The sequence below is a fragment of the Larus michahellis genome, chromosome 5, assembly GCF_964199755.1.
Source record: "Larus michahellis chromosome 5, bLarMic1.1, whole genome shotgun sequence".
Lineage (NCBI taxonomy): Eukaryota > Metazoa > Chordata > Aves > Charadriiformes > Laridae > Larus > Larus michahellis.
Genome location: NC_133900.1, coordinates 9,026,338 through 9,047,591, shown reverse-complemented (window position 1 = coordinate 9,047,591; position 21,254 = coordinate 9,026,338). Strand labels below are relative to the sequence as shown.

Genomic DNA, 21,254 nt, shown 5'->3' with positions numbered 1-21,254 from the left:
TAGAGCAGGGAACAGCTGGATTGAATGCATTTCCATAGAAAAAGTTATTTTGCATGAATGTATGAAAAGTCCTAGAAAGCTTTCCCTTATTCTTTCAGCTTGTATGGCTACAATCCTTCTTTTCAACTCCTTTTCACGCTAGAAGCACAGTACGGCACGTACGGTGAGGACCGGAATCGCTGGAGCAGCTGGACAAATCTGACATCCTTTCATTTAAACGTGTTCCGTCTTATTCGGCTGCCACACAAGATTTATGGGTTGGATAGAGACCCGTCAGTCTCCTGTCGTACAACCGTGACACGGGAAAATCCAGGAGCGCAGAACGGGTAGAGAATTTTGGGTACGTGTCTTTGAAATCCATCACGCTCGCTGAGCTTTCAGAGCGTAACTCTTGATGTTCCTCTAGGGCAACAACAGAGACTTTATAAATCCAGACAATAACGCCTGTTTGTTTCGGAGGGCAGGACAGCAAGAAAGATGACGGCATTCTGATTCCAATGTTATTACTAATGATAGCCACTAGGAAAACTCCTATCCGGGGATGAAATTCCCACTCCCCATAACTCATGCAGAAAGGAAAATAAGAGCCAAGGAAGCCGTGCCAGAAGGAATTAGCGTGTTTCACTACCTTAGCCCACCTGCCATTTTTTCTCTGCCTTCGTAGAGGATGTGGCATTTCAGATAGTGCACTTCCATTTGCAGTCAACTTCCGAAATCAACTTCCATTTGATTTCTACATAAAAATCTTTTACTCAAGGATCTTGAAGCCCAAATGCACAAATTAAGTCCTCTCCCTTATCTACAAGGCTAGTTTACTACCAGCTTTGAGACAGACCTGTCTCTCCGGGTTTCCCAGCAAAAGAAAGCGATTTTTACTTGTTTCTTTCCATGCCAACATGCTTTCAACGCAGAGCGTTTCTGCAGCAGACGGCTCCAGCCATTTGGAGATATGGACATGGTTAAGAAAGACATAACGCTCTTCTCAAGAGTTTGCTTTCTGAAGTGTCTATCCCAACGCTACCGTTCATCCAGAAGGAACTTGACTCTTCAGGTGATCACGGCGAGACGACTAGAAATTCCCGCTTCCTAAAGCTATTCTGTAGCCCAGCCATCTTCTGGAGGAGAGAGAGGTCTTCGTGCCAGCACTCTCCCAGCGGCTGGCCTTGTGCCACTAAAACGCGTGACATGCAAACGCTAGCGTGCTTCCCAGAAGCACTCCGAGTTACGCTAGTGAGAGACGGAAAGCTCCCCCCACACCCTGCCCCAATAGCTCTGGACGACAAGAGAGGCAGATCGTGTATTCAATGAATACACCGAATGCTCGAAAAGCAACTCCTGTTCTCCCTTGGTGCTGACAACGGTTGGACTTGGTGATCTCAAAGGGCTCTTCCAGCCAAACCCAAAACGATTCTATGAACTCGATGATCTCAAAGGTCCCTTCCAACCTGGACGATTCTACGATTCTATGACAAGAGGTGCCAGCGGACTCTGGTGGCTGGACAATAAGGTATTGACAAGCCTGTAGTAGATTTTTCTCCAGTGAATGCCAGTGGGTCGTTCTTGTGCATAGGTGAAGCGAAGTTAAAAAAAAAAATTAAAAAGGGAAAAAAAAAGAAAACAAGGGCGAAAAAAGGAAAAAAGGGAGGGGAAAAGGAAAAAAAAAAAAAAGAAAAAAGGGAAAAAACAGCGGAAAAGGAAAAGCGTTTACATTTCCACTGGCCAAGGCTCTGTTTGGCTAGGGTTTGCTGCTCTCCGCTGTGGCTGGGGAGCGCTCGGCGGGGCAGCAGCACACTCACCTTGAGGTCGCGATGGACTACGCCCATCTGATGGCAGTGGAGCACAGCCTCCAGGATCTGCTGAATGCAATGACTGCATGCAAAGACCAGGGGCGCGGGTTAGTGCCCAGCGTGCGCTGCCCGCCCGCACGCCCACAGCCCGGCGTGGGGCCGGTGGCGGCGGTGACGGTGGGGACCGGGGCCGGGTGGGCACCGCGCTCCCCGCACCGCACCGCGCCGCCCCGCGCCGCTCAGAGCACGACGGCCTCAGGCTGAGGGCCCCCGCCACGGAGACCTGCTTTTTTTGGGTTTTAATTTGGTATTATTATTTTTTACATTTTTTTGTTGCTGTTGGAAAAGCGTACGAATTTTGCCAATAATTCGTCCATGGGGTCGTATTAAATATATGGCATCCTCTGTACTTTTTCCTCCTTTACTCGGAGGAGTCAGAAATTCCAGTGGCCATTGAGGTAACAAAAAAAAACCCTGACCCCACTCCAAGCGAGGTGTTTTAAGGTAAATGGTTAACTTCTTGCCGTTCAATTTAGCCAGCAATTAGCATCACTTGCCTGAGGGTTCGTCATACTCTAACGCAGCAGTGTGCGACCGGTTTGTTCTGCGACTGCAGCCCAGGGTCTCAGAACAGAAGTGGCGTTTAAATCTGCAAGCTGACATACATCACAGCCAAAGTTCACCTCCATGTGCATACACAGCGATACATGGACAGCCGTTAAGAGAACACCAGACACGTTCGACAGCATGGGATAAATCCAGCGCCTTGGAAGGAGACAGTATTTTTTGGCAACCATTCCCCCTTTTGCCATGATGTATATTAGGCCTGTAGACTTGCAAACTGGAAAGAGGCATCATGCATTATTTCGGTCGTCTTAAAGAGTTGTTTTTGTGGGTGAGTAGGATAAGGCAAGGGAACATCGCAGACAACCCACCCTCTGCCCCTACCCAGCAGAAAAAAGAAAATCCCCAAAACTCTTATATCCAATTGATGGGCACCAGATACTGACCTTCAGGTCTCTGTGAACTATGCCATTTAGATGACAATGATTAACACTTTCTAGAATCTGCTGTATACAATGACTGCAAAGATACAAGGGCAGAATGGGAGGGAGAACATTTTAAAGGCACATAATCACATTAAATACGAAATAAAATAAAACTTAAAAAAAAATAATATAAAGAACAAAACCAATTTTACACCTCCTGACAAGTCTTGATTGCACGTTGAACTGGAACAAAACCATGTTGAATATAGAGATATTTCCAGCTCTAACACAGCCAAAAACCAAAGCAAAACAAACAAACAAAAAAACCAAAACCAAACCAAAAAAGACGTTTAAGGTGGAACATACGACACCTATGAGACAGAATCATTAGATTGCATTCTCATTCAGCAGTACGGAAGCTTTTTCCAGTTTCCAAAAACTGCTATAGGAAAAACAAAGTGGAGGCAATAAAACAAATAATGATATGTTTTGGTTTTTTTTTTTTTAAAATTTTTACAGTGAAGTTAACATTATAACAAGTGCTGAAACAAGAAAATGCTCAGAGATGAGATGATATACGGACAACAAATGAAACAAAAAAAAGTCAAAAGCTAAGGAAAAGCAAAACATTTCTCATGTTGCATCTAATGGTTTCTTAAAACCCAGTAGTAGAATAATGCCCAGTCATTCAAAAAGGTGGCATGCATTTTCATTTAAAGTATCGTCAAGCGCTAGTTTAGTTAGGAGTCACTCATGAAATGGGAATCTACATTAAAAATGTAGACAAATGTTTTATTTCGGTGCTTTAAATAATTCAATTAGCACCTATTTTTCCATGCCCAGGTTTGCAAGTTTTGGCCAGCCTAGGATGCCCAAAAGCACAACTGAAATATTCATCTTTTAGAGCACTGGAACCTTTTCACATGTTTTTCAGCACCACAAGAGCTTGTAACGTTCTTTTTTTAAAGATATCCTTGTGGCAGAAGTCGGCGACTGTACGTAACACACAGCAGTCAAGGGCCAAGGATTATGATACTGCTCATCCAGAACTTTTTGACCATGGAATTCAGAAGGAATGGTCATGAATCAGTAACTGGAGTCCAAGCCTGGAAACCCTTTCTTACGCGAGTAGTTGACGACTCTCTGACCCGGACTGCCTGTACGAGTAGCGACCACTTGCGTGAGTAAGGGCTTGCAGGAGCAGACCAGTATTACAGTCCGAGGATATGCATCTATAAAGTCCATCGACTATTTCTATAGGGATACAGACACAGGCACTATAGATATAGATATAAATATATATATATATCCACACACACACACACGCCCATGAATATATATATATATATGTAAAAATACAAAGATGCAGGACAGCTAGATATTTCACTTATCTGGTCGAGTTTTTACTGAATATATAGAATGCATACATATATACACACACACACACATATATATATATCTCCTCTCTCTATATATATGCATAGCCTCTTCCAATATGTCATAATGCTAGAACAGAAAAAAATCATTGCAATTTTTCCTTTTAAATCACAAGTACCTTAAAAACACACAATGACACCGTATGCTGGCCTTTGGCATCAATATTAGAAATTTTGCTTGAATCACAGCAGGCCAAAAATCATTCAAAAATTTTTTAGACGTGGCTCCTCTACCCTCCACCTCACCTAAAGAACTAATTTTGTTTTCTCTTCTACAGCGTGTTGCTATGTGTTGTTCCACATTTGAAGGCTTAAAGTAATGATGTTTCTACCGTTCCCACAGAAATCAGTAAGAGCAATAAACAGTGGAGTCCTCCCAATAATCAGAGTAACTTCTTGTTTGTTCTTTATTATCCTACCGCTGTTGTTAGGGTCACTTAATGCTTTCCGGTCATCTGCCAACTAATTCCAAATGTAAAGGAATAAGCGAAAATTGTATGTATTAAATACGTATCAATGGCGGTGTGTGACTGAACACACAGAAACATGAGGCTTCTTTCGATTTGCTTTGAGATAAATTTTCCATCAAGAGTATAGCGGTAGAACATATTTCCTTTAAAGTAATCGACCGCAATGTTTAATATTGATAATTATATGAGAATGTTTAAGATTTATTATTTTATGAAGGCAAACAGATTCCGAGACGGAAAATTGGTCCCGATACTTTATTTTAGCACGCGAATTATAATAATTGTCAACTTATTCTTCAAGTTTTTCAACAAGCACTTGCAGAAAATTGCTAGAGATTTCAAATTTGAGCTCAGACTATGAGATGCACAGTATGATTGCTTATTGATGAAACACAACAAAAATATTTAAATACGAAAAGGAAATTAGTACTTCTGGACTGAGAACAAAAATGATACTTAAAGCAAAATTCTTTCAAGACCAACATATATTTCAAACTTTGTTCAGCATCCCTAGATGAGACAGCTGAAATGCCATGTCCAGTCTGTAGAGGAGAAAACCGGATAAGATTTTAATAACTTCACAAGTTTACAAAGATTTTAACAAACTGAGATCCAATTTCGGCTTTTTCAGATCAGCAGACATCAAGACTTCACGCGAGTTCTCCACCACGCAGTCGTGAGCTCAAAACGCCAAACTGCCCTTCCAAGTCTAGGAGAACTCTAGCAGAAATTTGGGCTACTGAAACTGATGCCAAACACCATGAGATATTTAAGTAACTATCCTAGAAGTATTAAAGGCAACATTAGAAAAACAAACGACTTACCTGGCATCTGCTTCACTATAATATTCTCTTGCAACTATATCTTCAAACAATTCACCACCAGTGACTCTGTTTAAAAAAAAAAAAAAATCAAGATGGGAAAGGAGATTTCAGAAGTGAAAAAGTGCACCTTCAATTAACTTGACAGGGAGAATTCAGAGAGGAATAACTGAAATATCTGTACAGAAATGCAAGAGGTCTTGACCAGCAAGGCGAAGGAACTAAAGTCCATCCGAATCCTTACATGAATAAAATGGACGCGGTGGAAGAGCAATCTTAACTAGAAAATAAAAGCAAAGAGCAGCAGCTTACTGGGCAAGATGGCATGCATCTGTTAAGGATGTCAAGAGCAAGCAGTAAAACAACAAGAATAAAGGGAACTGACCGGCAAGGGAAACTGTGGCTGAAGGATAAACTGAGAACTGAAATGTGAGACAGATGTAAGAAAGGCGAATATAATGATGCTCAAGAGGGAAATGGGTCTTTTAAGTGTAGGTCAAACAGAGGTGTACCCATGGGCCAGAGTGGTTTGCTTTTTGCGCTTTCGCTAGAAATAGCATTACTGAGTTGGAAGGAGAGTATCAGTAGAAGCAGGTGCCTTAATCAGTTTAATGGCAGGCTCTTTTCCTCGAAAATGTTCAGTTATCTTTCTCGAGAAAGTAGGAATAGTTCAGTGAAAGTGCCACTTAAAATGATTCAAGAGGCATTAATAGTACGAGGGAAGAACTGTACGATCCAGAGGAGCAGCAGCAGAAGCGGCTGTGCGTGGTTGCGTACTTAGGATTTCATTGTACAACCAGCGGTTTAATAGTAGGAAGTGGTTAAAAAGAAATAAAACCGTGTTGGTATAACCCAAAGATGACAGTCCAGAATGAGTCACCAGCAGGACGCTGCCACAGTCTTGGAATGGATTTGAAAGAGGGTGACAGCAACGTCCTTACGTACAGCAGTAAAATCCCTCCTTGTATCGTATTCAGTTCTGGTCGCTCACGTTCAGAAAAGGGAACCGAAACAGCAATATGAGCAGCACGTTGCCACTAGGCCATCCATTCACTTACTCATCGTATCTTAAACTGGCAAACCTATATGTATCTTAGTTGGCAAAACTAAGTTTAAGAGGGATGACAATAAATACTGAAGGCAAAGAGCGTAAACCGTGCTCTCCACAGAGGCGAGCTGTAAGGGACAATCTTGGTACAATAATAAATAAGCATACAATACCTATGAATAAATATAAGGTTAAAATCAGGAGAAGTTTTCTAACAATCATAAAACCGGTGTCATTAAACAGTTTTTGGTAAGGTAACTGAGACAGGTGCTCTATTTTTAAGATGAAGATTGATGAGCTTTTAAATAAAATCGTAACACTTAGCTGCCCGTGTCAACAAGAGCGTGAAAGGAAGAAATTGCTTTCCCAAACCTTCGTCCTACTGATATGCCAACAGAAACAACTCCTAGGCGGGAGATCGACACTTGTAATTCATTACTGATTACAAACGTAGTGAATTTTCGTACAGCACATTATATTCTCCATACATTCCCAAACGTAAAAGCTAGAGTGGGCTACAAGATGCTTAAAGATTAAGATGCTTAAAAATCTATCGTACAATGAATACGGTTACTATTGAATACAATTAAGTTTAATAGGATTAAACAATTAAAAGCGAGGATACTTGATATCTCCAATACCACAACACTCATTTGCAAACTGCTGTATTAACTACGCGTTGTAGATCCCAGTTATTTAGTCACGTTAGACGATGACAGATACGATCTGCTCAACCAGCAGCATGGCTCCTTTCCTCGAGAAGGCCAGTTAAAGAACTTTATTTTCATGTTTCCATTTACGTTTGGGCTACGTCGTCCTTTTTCTGAGTTCACACCTTACTGACTTTGAAAGTAATCACTTTCAGGTAACAGAATGCTATTTTGCACAAAAGTTTGCAATGAAATCTGGAGGAGGTAAAATAGCTGGCTGCCTAATTTATATTCTCTTTCTTTTTTGTCTTCTACCTTCCAGAAACTGGCTTTGGTTGCTGTAACACAAAATGTTTGATTGATGCATGTTTTGACAGTCTTTGATACCTCCTTTTTGCATATATATTTGTCTACCAGAGTTCTGGTAAAGAGGAATAATTCTCACTTTGTGATGAATGAAAAAAACAAAGCATCCTTTGATCTTCTTCTTCTTCTAAAACACTCACTTTTGATCCAAGCCAAAAAAGAGAAGAAAAAGCTTTTGCCATCAAAGCGTGTTTCAGTGGGAGAGAACACCAAGCCGACGCTTGCTCTCCTCAAGCACGGAGAAAAGACGGGGATCTGCATCCTTATTTGCTGACACTGAACATTTGCTTGGCATTCATAACCACTGTTAAATGATGAAAAAATAAAAGCAAGAACAGAGCTTCACTGACAACCAAACAAGCAGCCGACAATTCCCATGCTCCGTCAACTCCGAAGGATGCATCGGCAATAATTCTCAGCAGGCAGCTAAATGGCCATAATGAAGGTAGGTAGCGCAGGGGACTGAGAGGGGCCAGAACTCACCTGCACCTTCTGAGCCTCTGACTCCGAGAAGATCATTTTGGCCGCGTTAGTGGTCTTTGCCCATTGAGCGTGCGTGAGCATTGTGCCCTTCCAGCAAAAAAGGTCAACTGCATCGCGACGCAGGACAGCCAGAAGGTTGAAGGAAGTGATTCTTCCCTTGCATTTGACACTGGTGAGATCACACCTGGAGTGCTGTGTCCCCTTTTTGGGCTTCCCAGTACAGGAACAACCCTGACTTAACGAACTACGTCTAGTGGAGGACCATCGAGATGGTTAGAGCTGGAGGCACATGGAGAGGCTGAGATAATTGGGTTTGCTCACCGTTAAGATGGGAAGGCTCAGGGGAGATCTCATTGCTGTCTACAACTGCTGTCTACAACCCAACCTATGGGCGGATACGCAGAGACAGCATGAAAGGCGAAAGACAAGCTGAAACACCGGAAATACCAAATAGATATAAGGAATTTTCTTCCTTTATTGTTATTATAATTATTTACTATGCACTTGTTGCTCAAAGAGGTGGTGGAATTTCCACACGTGAAGACGTTCCAACCTTGACAAACTCCCGAGCAACCTGATTCACTTGGACTCCGTTCAAGAAGGGGGTTAGACCAGATAACCTGCAGGGACCCTTACCAACCTACGTTATTCACTGATTTTATAAATAAAGAACAGAACAGTTACCTATAAACTTCCTTTTATACTCCACACAGTTTAACACCAAAGTGATTACATGGCGTTCTACTTCTTATTAGATGTCACTTTCTTAGGTGGATTCTTCTCCCCTCTGTATCTTCCATTTTGAAACACGATGGCTAGGGAAGGACCTGAGCTACCTATCATGAACACAAGCCACACAAATAGAAGAGATTCTTGATTATGAGGTTCTCCTTGCCCAGCGAAGGCCGTGACCTGAAATGAAAGCGTGAGGAACTCTTTGGAGAACGCATGGCTCCGTGTTACCAGCAGGAGCACCGAATACACAGAGAGGTGTGTTGAAATCAGAACTCTTGGGGGGGGGGTTTGCTGACCAACAAAAATACTTAGGCTGACTTATGAAATCAAATCACAGAAGGAAATTAAAAAAAGAGGACTTACCTATAGTCTGACTGTGGCTTCTGTTAAACTTTTTGGTTTTGTTTTTTTTCTTTTTTTTTTCCACTAGGCTAGAATAATGAAAAACTGACACGTTGTACTATTCAGGTGGGGCGGGAATCACGCATGGATTCCAGTCTGTATACTTAAATTAGGAGGCATGTACCAGCATAGTTAGATCTACAAGTATCTATCCAGATGGGCTATACACAATATAAGCGAAGACTGTAAAGCAGAGGGTAAAAAGTTAAAAAAACAACTTCAACCAACTTTGGCCCTGCACTATAAAGCTACATGAACAGCTGCCAAACTGCTTTCTCCCCACAGGGCTAAAATGGGAAGTAGCTCGCTCTCAGTGCCTTTCTGATACAGAGATATTGCCGACTTCAGTGCGGTCCTGTTTCATGGCGGGACAATCCATGAAACGAGCTCTAGTAACATTAAGGGTACACAGGGAAGCCACCGGTTCTCACCAATCGTTATTGTTCTGTAATTTTGTGAAGAGCATACATGCTGATCACGCCGGTCTTTTTTTCCTCCTAGCGTACATTTCTTCTTTCTTAAATTTCTTTCATGATGAAGGTGTGAGGACGCAGTCTTACAAAATTACAGTGGCCATATACTTTTTACATTTACCTGTGATCGTTCTACTTCCGAAATAGAAAAGTTCAGGCACTTACCCTAAGCAAAGATTGTTCTGCAATTAGCCTTTCTTTTTTGTGGCATTTTCCTTTCTTCTACACAGTACACTCCCTCCACTTGGAATTTAACAGCAACACCAGGATTCTAAATGTGCCAATTGTTGCATCTCATCAAGTGCATTAAAATGGGAGACGCTGAGAAAAGAGAATCTCATTGACTTGCAACAAGAGAGTCCTCAAGTGCTACAGCTGTTTCCATTCAGATCCAGCAATTAATACTGACAGAATTGATTGGATTTGAACTCATCTAACATCATTAACGCTGAAGACAACCTCATTCGTGCTTAGCAACTGAAATGGGCTGATAAAGAGATGCAAATCCTAACTACAGTTGCCTTAACCAGTAAGGGAAGAGGAGTAAGAAACTTCGTGAAGCCCATTACTAACCTTACTATGCGTGTTTTATTAATCTGCAAATCACTTCACCGTATGTAGTGAGAGAAACGTAACAGGAGGAAGTTCTTTGCTTGGGAGAAGTATCACAGAAGGCTATCTTAGTTAAGTTTTCTAAAATATTTAGGAGCGATATCAGTAGATCAGTAAGATGGTAGGTTTAGATTGGACATTAGGAAAAAGTTCTTCACAGAAAGAGCGGTCAGACACTGGAACAGGCTGCCCAGGGAGGTGGTGGAGTCGCCATCCCTGAATGCATTTAAGACCCGTTTAGATGCGGTGTTGGGGGATATGGTGTAGGGGAGAACTTTGTAGAGTGGGGTTGAGGGTTGGACTCGATGATCCCAGGGGTCTTTTCCAACCTCTGTGCCTCTGTTCCTTGGCAGTGACATCAACGAGACCTTGAAAATCACTAATTTGCTTAGTCAAGCGCAAAACAACTACCATGGTCCAGAATGACACCGCAATGTATATATTTCAGAGATGGGGAGTCAGCAAGCAAAGATCAATTTTATATATATATATATATATGTACATACACACACATATATATACACATATATGATACGTCAATACTTCAGTGCATCTGTTTCTCTCACATGCAGGGCTCCTTATAGGAACACCGCAATTCCGCATTTTATCAGAAAGCACGTCTTTCATTGTTCAATGTCCAGTTTCCGCATGGATTTTAAAAGACTTCCAGCTTCCCATTTTGACACTAAACCTCTTCACCCAAACGCAAGCCTGTAACAGAGTACATTAATCCCCCCCCTTTTTTTTTTCCTCTCCAGATAAAAGCACAGCTATCACCGAGGTATACAAGTGAAGCAACAGGCTTCTCCTTCAGATTACAGACATCTCTATGACATTAATTCAAAAGAGATTATTAGAAATTCAAAATAGAAAGTGACAATGACTGGTTTTTGTCTCTGCAGAGAAAAAGCACTTCTTCCTCTTCGCTTTCTTATGTGGGACGCAGCCTACAAGAAATTTCTAAAGCAGCAGTCGTACCGAATCCCACACAGTCTGAAAGAAATCATTAAGATAATGACGTGATGGTATGTGTGGGTGGAGTGACAGTGTTGCCCCACAGTCAGGCTCCTGTTGAGTAAAAATAAAATAAATAAATAAAAGCACGCACTTGGCCTTCATATTAAAGAAGTGCATACGGTGCCTTTTTCCGTGGCAGCTCTTTTATGTACGTTTTGACCAGCCACCAACCCACATATTTGTAACTGCAGTAAAAGATGAAGTTTCACTGATCAATAGCATTAGTGAGCATTAAAGCAATAATGTCTCAGTCTGAATGAAAAAATTAACTGTGAACAGTCATCCTTAGTAATTAGGCAAAAGTTCCTCACGAATGCAACATGCTGCTTTTCCAAAGGCAACGATGAGTCGGTACAGTCACCACCTCTACCCTTTAGGCATTTGCTTTTTTGCAAAGTAATTCAAAAAATTCTTTGAAGAGGATGAAAACCAAACCCATGCGGACCGTTCTAGATGAACGACATACGTTTGAGTCTGTTCCTATGTTTGTCCTGAATGGGACTGACGGGGAACCGAGGAAGCTCCACCGGCGCAGAGTTTCCTGCAGAATCTAGTTTTCTGCCAAGACAGTGTATCTTTGGGTTAGGTATTCATTTTTATTGCAGAATGCAGCCTTCTCTTTGTTCTGTTACCATCGAGAAAGAGATACTTGCATCTGCAACTTCAAAGTTGTTCAAATGCCTTCTAGTTCACATCGCAATCACCATCTCCCAAGATCTGTCTGGCATTGCATCTTCCATTTAAGGCAGAAGTGGACTAACTGCAATTACAGCAGGCCATGGTTTCTAACAGGTACAGTACTACCTGTTAGTAGTACTAAAAGTACTACTATAGTAGTACTACTAAAAGTACTACTATAAAAAGCTAGAAATGCCACCAGTTTATAAAAGGGATATTATATTGTCCCTAGAACTAAAGAATTCTGCGTGACACTTCTCGGAAATGTTCAGGATAAAGAAGATTTTTCCAAATCCACACAGAAAGATTTCCTTTGTAGACCTTAAAAAAAAAAAAAAAGGGCAAAACAAACCCTAGAGCGTGTCAGAGAACAAGTATGCATGTTGTGCCCTACAGCTATTTCCAAAGCCAACAGCCTGAGCACTTACCTGGGACATATACAAATCAGATATAAGTTCCTGTTGAGCCCGGTTAGGATTTGAGTACTGAACCCTGTATGCCTTCACTACAGACTATTTCATATTTTTGTATTCCTAGTCTGAAGACTAGTCTTGAAGAAGTCTTCACAGATGTCTTTAAAAAAAAAAAACTTAAGCCAGAAAATAAAAGAGGATGTGAGCTGAACATGAAAGCACACCATTGACTGGGGGAGAGCCAGGTTCTACCTTACCTACGCTGAATGCCAACGTTTCAGATTGTATGCTCACATACGAGTGATTTCACATTTCTGGGGGAAAGAATGAACTCTCACTCCAACCAGCAAAACCACGTTGGGCTCTAGGGGGCGGGGGGCTGGTGTCCAAATGAACCATTCTATACATCAGGAAATATCAATTCGGAATAATATACTGAAAGATTCTTTCCCTCTAGGAAACTCAGGCTTACCTTTCAGTCCAGAAATGCAGATTTGCCGTAGGAAACTGCTCTTCCACATGTTTTTTTTTTCATGTTTCCTTCACAGACACTGGCTTGCAGCAAATTATTTTTTCCGACTCGTATGTTTGCTTAACCTTGGCAGCTATCACGCCAGCTTTTACTTACATACCGACATTTTATATTAAAATCCAACTTCGACAGTGGCCCTACTTATTCAAAGTTTTTAATATGGAATTCTTGCAGTGACACTTCCAAATCAGTTCTTGCACATGCAAATGCCCAAACATGTTGCTGTCCTTCCAGCTCTGTTTACATCTCTTTGTCCAACTCATTGCACCACAACCGCGCTTTTAACTTGCGAGCTTGTATTTCCATCTAAAGGTTTGAATACCACATCCCCGACATACTAAACATAGGCAAAACACATACTTACAAGTCAAAGACTAAGTAATGGAATCCTTCTTCTGATATGCTGTCATGAAGCCGCACTATTGAAAGGGGGGGAAAAAAAATAATAAATATAAACACCAGTCATCTTTTTCACGTCTTTCACGTCTGTCTGTGATTTTGGGGGAGAAGGGAGGATTATAATTCTACTGTAGAGCCGGTACTGCAGCTCTGTCTGTTCTCATCTGTGGTTTCTGGTGTTTTGTTTTGTTTTTTTTTTTTTTTTTTAATTCTCTACCCTCAGAATCGCCTTTTTCATAAGGTGAGATAAACAAAGAAACCAAAAGACTGCACGTGCAGCTCATTTTATGGTCATTTTTAGAGGAGCTCTGCTGTTGCTCTGCCACCAACGAACGCTGCAATCATTTCCTACCACCTCCTTGAATCATGACTAAACAAGTGCTAAAAGCATGGTCAGACTTGTATATCTTAATATATTGTATTAATATGATTCAACTCCCTTTTGCCTAGGCACAGCCTCCAATCAATCTTTTAAATAACGTATGCAGGACTCTCCGGTCACCGGACTTTTATTATCTTAAACACTATTCTTACTGTCATACGACTGTCTTCTCAGCAGCATTACATCTTAAAGGTTGCAAACAAAACCAGATATGGGGTGGGGGTGGTGGGGGGGAAGAAGCAACAATTCATCATACATTCCAGCAGAATAACAAACTTTAAGGGCTATGCTAACAAATTCCATAATCAGACAATAGATGCTGATTTTGAAAGAGAAAGCATCGTTGCACACTAAAAGCATTTGGCCATACTAAAATAAACGGAGAGCAAAAGTGCACGTTCAGTTAATAATTCAAGACTCTTTCTTAACTAATAATTAAAAAGGAACTTAAATTAAAAATAAAATCACTGTCTGCAGTCCCTAGAGTAATTGGCCTTTTTTCAGTCTCACCTTCTCCTTATTCTAATTTTTAATTAAATGCCTTCAGTTTCACTTGAGGTAAAAAAAAATATTTGAACAAGTTAACTACCGAGACAGTGACTAATTTCACTGTAACACAGCTGCAACGGTGTAAAAACACAGTACTTCTCTCCCTTTGAAAGCCAGCTTTCAAATGGAATTTCAGATGGAAACATCTTCATAATAATAATAAGGTTGTAAGTGAAAAAAATGAAAAAACCTGCATGCCACTTTATATTCCCTTAAAAAACCAAACCAACCAAGCCCAAACCGCTCGTCCCCTCCCTATCAAGTAGGGACAACTAGGGTAATAACCAAATCCATACCACACCGCTGAGAACAGTCTTCCAAAGGAATAATTCAAGCCCGCGTTTCTTGTTAAGACTCCTTAAGCAAAATAAGAACACAACCGCCAAAAAAAGGAAGGATATTCTGGGTATACAAGTTCTCTCTGTTAAGACAGAAGCCGTAAAATACGGACTCCCTGCACTCATTCAGACCTCGTACCAACCTGCAGCGTATTTCTGGGATGTCTGTGCACGGGAGGCCAAAAAAAGATGAGTGTAGGAAGAGAAGAAATTGTGAGAATGATGAGCTTATTCTTATAGGTTTAGTTAGCTCCGTCGAAAGCACGGTATTAAAACCACTGGCCTTTATTTTAAAAATTTTTACATTAATTTATGAAAGCCGACAGCGAAAAGAAATAAACCTCTCAAACTCCAAAACTAGACACATGTGAAGCCGCTCAGAGGAACGAATGAGATGAAGGCGGCATTTTCTGGCTACGCAGCTGGCGTGTGCGGCGGTGGTGACGGGTACGCCGGCTGGAAACTCGTTCAGAGGAATATGGAAGAGAAACCACGAGGGAGCTCAAGCCTCTAGAACTACAAACCGCATCAATTCGAGAAAAAAGAAAGCTCTGACTGAAAGGCTGGCAGACTTTCCTTTCTCTAAAAAAAAGAAGAAAAAAATAAAATATTGTTGCCACCAAACAGCTACCGGCTCCATCATTTACTTCTGTCTCTTAACTGACACTTCTCCATGGGGTCAAAAAGGGAATAAGCTATCTTCCTTCTCATATTTTTTTTTTATATATATATATATATATGTATACACACACACACACGTATGTATCTATCTATATTATGTATTTCCCCCCCCCATACACTTATATATCCATATCTAAAGTTTTCCCTGAAAATGCACGAGTTAGCTGCAGAAATTAATTTTGCATTTTAAGAATCCAAATCCCATCATGGTAGAACCACGAATTAAGTCCTGCGGTTTTTCTTAATTACTTTAAGTGAATTGGCAATTTCCAAAGCTAATTTTCCCACAAGGCATGAAGCTTTGTCAGTAGTTTGATCCAAAATCATTATTCCTTATAGAATCAAATAACAACAACAACAAAAAAAATCAGGGCGCCCTAAAACTGCTTCGTGTTCAAAACTGAGCTGATGAAGAAAGTGGAAAAGAAAAGGACTTTCAGATTTCCCCAGATGGTAGCTTTATGTGTTAGTGATCTTTTATACAATACATGACATTTTAAAAAAAAAAAAAAAAATCAAATAAACATGACTTTTTTACTTAATAATATTTAGCCCAGGGAAACATCTTGTGTTTACACAATACTGAAGAGAAAACCAGCTCTTGGCTGACTCACTGCCCAGAGCTCGTGATGATTCAGAAGAGCCAAGTAGGTCTAAATCAGAATTTGTGGGTTTGGCTGGTTCTATATTCTAGATTTGTCTAAGTTTTTACGAAGTGCGAGCCTGGAGCATAAAAGACTAAGAGAGTATATTGCTGCAAAAAAAAAAAAAAAAAACCACACAAAAAACCCCCCCCAAACCCTAAAAAACCAACATTATCTTTCTTTCTGGTTGTGTTCTGTAAGATTTCGATACTCTCAAAAGTCTGGTCTTTAAACCAAACCAGTGTGAGCTGAGAGAGCAAGTTCTGGCCTAGAACAGTATCCTGCAACTTCTAGCTCAGAACAGAGCTAGAAACCTCTCCAAAAAAAGTTCAAAACTTTGTAAGATTAGAGCAAATTATACCCTTTTGACAGAAACTGCCTGCTCCTGAAATAGATTCGTCGGCACCCGAAGGACGTTTTTTCTGTGAACGCTTTTTTTTGGATTCAAAGCAGCATTCCTCTCCTCGCTGCTCGCTAACAGCATTACACTCGGACAGGCAGAAGCCTTCATAGTCGATTTCCCGTATCACGTACGGACATTGGGAACTACCCAATACTTCTGAAGGAGGCAGAATATTTGCTGCCAACTGCTTTCAAAGGGCTCTGAAGCACGTAAAACAACGCCGATTTTCGAAACGTCTTTAGAGGATTCGAACAAAGTACTGAATCTTAAAATTTAGCAGCGAAATCCACCTTTAAAATATTACTTTGGTATTAAAACCAGACAGTCTTGGCTTGGGTTTGTGGCTACAAAACAGCAACGGCCTATATTCATGCTTACTTAGTTTTCCTGGTTCACTCCTACTGCTGCAGCGTGGATTTGCTACCGACCAGCTGAAGCCAAGGGCCGTATTCTTTAATTACCGCTGTATTTTTTAAGCACTAAATGACTTCCTTACACACATTTATGCGACAGTCATCTCCTAGGTGAGAGTGAAGTCAACGTGAACCTACAGTCATTAAGGCGCGGTTTTAAAACTGTGACCCCGCAGCGAAAAAAGTCACAGGAGAAGAATAAGCCGCATTTCACTGCCTTTGGGTCAAGGCAGTACAAAACCCTTTTATCTCTCTTTTTTTTTTCTCTTTTAAATAATGGTGTCTCCCACCCGTACTGCTAGGAAAATCTATATTTAAGGCTGCGATAAATGCTTTGTACTTACACCGACCTAAATAGACACACTATTACATATAGCTATCAGCGGCTCTATACAGAACAGTAGCTTATTCCCACTCCATCAGAGAAGATAAATGCCTTGCCCACCACCACACAGTGTATCAAAAGTACAGCCAAGAGTCCAAGTTTTATCCCGGATAGAGGCATCTATCCATACTCCTGCTACTCAGCAGACCAGCACAGCACCGTGTGAAGGGGCTTCCAGAGCTTTGCTGCCTGCCTGAGACGGGAGGTGCTCTCGCTTTGTGACATCCTTTTCTAGAAGAGGGCTTCTTTGTTCAGTGGCACCACAGAACCACAGCTCCCTTCTGACTAGAAAAGAGTTGTGAGTTGAGATCATAGAAACGTAGAAAGGTTTGGGTTGGAAGGGACCTTAAAGACCACCCAGTTCCACGTCCCTGCCCTGGGCAGGGACACCTCCCACCAGCCCAGGCTGCTCCAAGCCCCGTCCAACCTGGCCTTGAACCCCTCCAGGGATGGGGCAGCCACGGCTTCTCTGGGCAACCTGGGGGCCAGGGGCTCACCTCCCTCACAGTCAAGAGTTTCTTCCTGTGGTCTCATCTAAATTCACATTCTTTCAGTTTAAAGCCGTTCCCCATCGTCCTGTGTCTCCCCTCCCTGCTCCAGAGTCCCTCCCCAGCTTTCCTGGAGCCCCTTTAGGGACTGGAACGGGCTGTATGAGATGACGGACAATGTTTTTTCTCAGCCCGGTGAGGCTATTTCCTTATTAGCCAAACTCTAGTCTGACACGTCCATGGGGATATCTTTTTCAAGGATCACATTCTTTTCGTTTCCTCCCAAATATCTGAATCATATAAGTGAGATGAGACAAATCCTTCTCTGAATCAGCATCACATGCCCCTGATTGTCTCTGGAAAGGAAAACAGGCTGAGGCAGACGAGGAAGATCAAAACCAGCTTTTGGCAAAGTGCTCACGTTGGTGCCTTCAGTCAGTTCAGATGCAGTTTTATGCCAGTATATCTGCTAGGGGGAAATCCCAAATACGCATGGGCAAAGGAGAAGAATCCGTGCAGAAGACAAGGCAGCCGGACAACAGGGAGTAAAGGGTGCACGACGGCACGGAGGGAAGCCCAGCATGGCCCAGACTTTGCTCCTGCTTTCTGCCTGCGACTCAGCTTTTCACCGGGAGAGACAAGGGAGGTCGTGATGACAATTTGAGGAGCCATTCACAAAGTTTAAGAGGTGACTCACTACACAAAGGATTCATGTATTCATTGCAAGCATATATAGTTCTTTACACACACGGATCAGGCAGGATTCAGGCACGACAAACCAAAAGGTGGCAATTACAAGGATTATTCATCCAATATAAGAACTCCCATCAGTAACCCACACTGCAATTCCTGTTTCTCCAGAGACACAGAAAGCATTCATCAGTAGAAAAAGTTCCACTTATCTTTTTTGAAGAGATTTAACAAACTTCAACAACAAAGTTGTTGCTCTCCGGCAATCTTCAGGAACGCAGGGAGCACACGGCTCCTTCTAGAAAAATACTACGAGCCCACAAAAGATCAGGAATATCCCTTTGGCTTCAGCACTGATTTTCAGCTGAAATACTTTCCAATCCCCACTCTGGAAAATCATTATAATTATTTAAGGGAGAACTCCTATTAGCTTTATTAGCTTTGTATTTAGCTATTAGTGTGGGCAAGCTCCAAATCATCTCCTTTATTTGACTTTTTGTGCTGAACTATAGTATTTTCCTGTCTATTCTACAGCAAACAGCTTGCTCTAATGGTGGAGCAGCTTTATTATCTCCTTTCTGAATCTCGGCCTTTAAAGAAAAAAAAGTCAAAATATGAAAATCTATGAAAATCAAATTCTCCCAGGTAAGGAGACAAGTCAAACAGCAGCTACAATCAGATAAAAATTCTTCAGGACAAAGATACCTAATCATATCTAGAACTATTGCCTAAAATATTTGTTTTTGTGAAACTGCCAAAGTGATCATTTTGATAACCTGGTATCTGAATCAGTTAATGTTACGAAGACAAAATAATTGAGAAGGCTGGATTTGAAACCGAAGTGACGGTCTGTGGTCAGCGCAGCAGCTCCACAAACGCGCAGGGAGGTGTCGAACTACTGGAGTGCCGCTCATTAGGGAAGACTCTTTCCATGCAATCCCATTCATCCTGTTTATTATATTAATAAAGCATGGAAAAGGATGACATGGTTAATGGTAATGCAGTTAAAGACACTTATTTTCCCTTTGGTGCTAAAGATTAAGATCCATGGACTGCCAGAAGCATCAATCCTGCAATTCTGTGAAGCCAGATGTCTCGAATTAGTGCACCGTTAGGAAGTTATAGGGCTCATTCGTCAGTAGTTTGGGAAGTCACAAAAGTGTTATATTTGCTGAAATATGTAAATTATTTCTTCAAGTTCTGACCTCCCTGCGAGAAGAATCAAATAAAGGGACGGATGTGCTTTCCCTCCGTGTTCACTTCCAAAAGTATATTATTTATGCAGATCTTACGCAGCTCACTCTTACTAGAAAAAAAAAAACAAAACAGCAAAGACTTTAAAAAATGAACTTAATTACTTAATGGAAAGAACTTAACGGAATGACTTCATTTGATCTTGGGTTTTCTCTGAATTGGTATCCGCCTGCCACTAGGTATGGGATAAGCTGTTGCATTTGAAAATAAAGAGGTAAAGCAAAACCTGAAAAAACCCCGCTGAAAAGGTATAACCAGATATGTTTTTTGGTAACACATGAACCACTCGATTTTCTATTTTAAAACACTTCACAAGCATTTTCTGCTGTCTCGTCTCGTGACAAAGAATGCCTCGTGCTCAGCAAAACCGCTTGGCCGAGAAGTGGAAGATCTGCTGTGGCTTAGCGCTGTTGGGACTCAGATCCTCCTGCAGAGTCGCCCTTTGCCACCTTTCCTGTTCTACTGAATAAACCGAGGTGACGAGGGAAGGAAAATAAAGCTACTGCTAGAACTTCATCAGAAACTCAGGTGGCTGCCAGCGCAGAAGGCACTACAGCAGTGGCAAGAACTGAGCCCAAAGTCAAAATTCACCCTAGAGCTTTTAGTCTAGACGCTGAACACGCTTGGCGTCCCAAGCTAAACACGACAAACACAAAACTGCATATGGGAGCAGGGATGCGAAAGCTTGCGAACCACTGCTCAGGGGTGCTGCTCTTTGCACGGATCAGACATCTGCTTCCTTCAAAAAAATCCCATCTTCACCGCAACCTCATTCTCTACACCTCAGTGCTCCACATTTTTCCATCACTGTCACTACTTCCTCTCTTTGGCTGCACGGCATAAATAATCTCCGCTGAGCAACCGAACTCCTTCAATCAGTGGTGCGTAACCCAGCCACGATTATAGCCGCCAGACATCACGCTCAACACCAAACAACCCTGCTGAGGTCTACACTGTAGTTACTGCTGCGGCTACAGCTCCTATTTTGTGCAGCTTAGATACTTCTTTGAAAACAACCAGTTCGAAGTTATCAGTCAAAAGGAGAGGTCACGCAGACATCCCCCCTGTATGGAGTGAAGCAGAGTCAGCAGCTGTGGGGCGCAGAGATCCTCTGTCATCTCCCCAACATAAGAAGGACGTGGTTGAGCAAGTCCAGAGGAGGGCCAGGAAGACGCTGGGAGGACAGGCTGAGAGAGCTGGGGGGGTTCAGCCTGGAGAAGAGAAGGCTCCGGGGAGACCTTCCAGCCCCTTCCAGTCCCTAAAGGGGCTCCAGGAAAGCTGGGGAGGGACTCTGGAGCAGGGAGGGGAGACACAGGACGAGGGGGAGCGGCTTTAAACTGAAAGAGGGGAGATTTAGATGAGATCTCAGGAAGAAACTCTTGACTGTGAGGGAGGTGAGCCCCTGGCCCACGTTGCCCAGAGAAGCCGTGGCTGCCCCATCCCTGGAGGGGTTCAAGGCCAGGTCGGACGGGGCTTGGAGCAACCTGGGCTGGTGGGAGGTGTCCCTGCTCATTGCAGGTGGTCCGAACTAGGTGACCTTTAAAGGTCCCTTCCAACCCAAACCATTCTGTGATTCTACAATTCTATCTGCTTGGGGGTTGGACCAGATGATCTCCAGAGGTCCCTTCCAACCCTGTGATTCTATGATCTGCTGAGTCACAAGATGAGGGATGCCCAAGTCACAGAGCAGCACCTGGCTCTTGCCATGGGTGATGG

General features: G+C 42.1%; 1 protein-coding gene across 50 annotated transcripts in view; it reads right to left on the bottom strand.

Annotated features, from left to right (window-relative positions):
* CAMK2D (calcium/calmodulin dependent protein kinase II delta) overlaps positions 1-21,254 on the bottom strand; it is a 158,805-nt gene that overhangs the window by 52,460 nt on the left and 85,091 nt on the right. For 42 of the 50 annotated variants that reach the window (XM_074588521.1, XM_074588523.1, XM_074588537.1 and 39 more), the window contains exons 4-6: positions 13,277-13,331; positions 5,507-5,572; positions 2,798-2,870 (exon numbers count right to left, since the gene is read on the bottom strand). In XM_074588521.1, the coding sequence (XP_074444622.1) occupies positions 2,798-2,870; positions 5,507-5,572; positions 13,277-13,331 (194 nt within the window). Of the gene's footprint in view, positions 1-1,796; positions 1,870-2,797; positions 2,871-5,506; positions 5,573-13,276; positions 13,332-21,254 lie in introns of all 50 variants that reach the window. The other 8 variants (XM_074588556.1, XM_074588545.1, XM_074588568.1 and 5 more) reach the window with 1 other exon arrangement.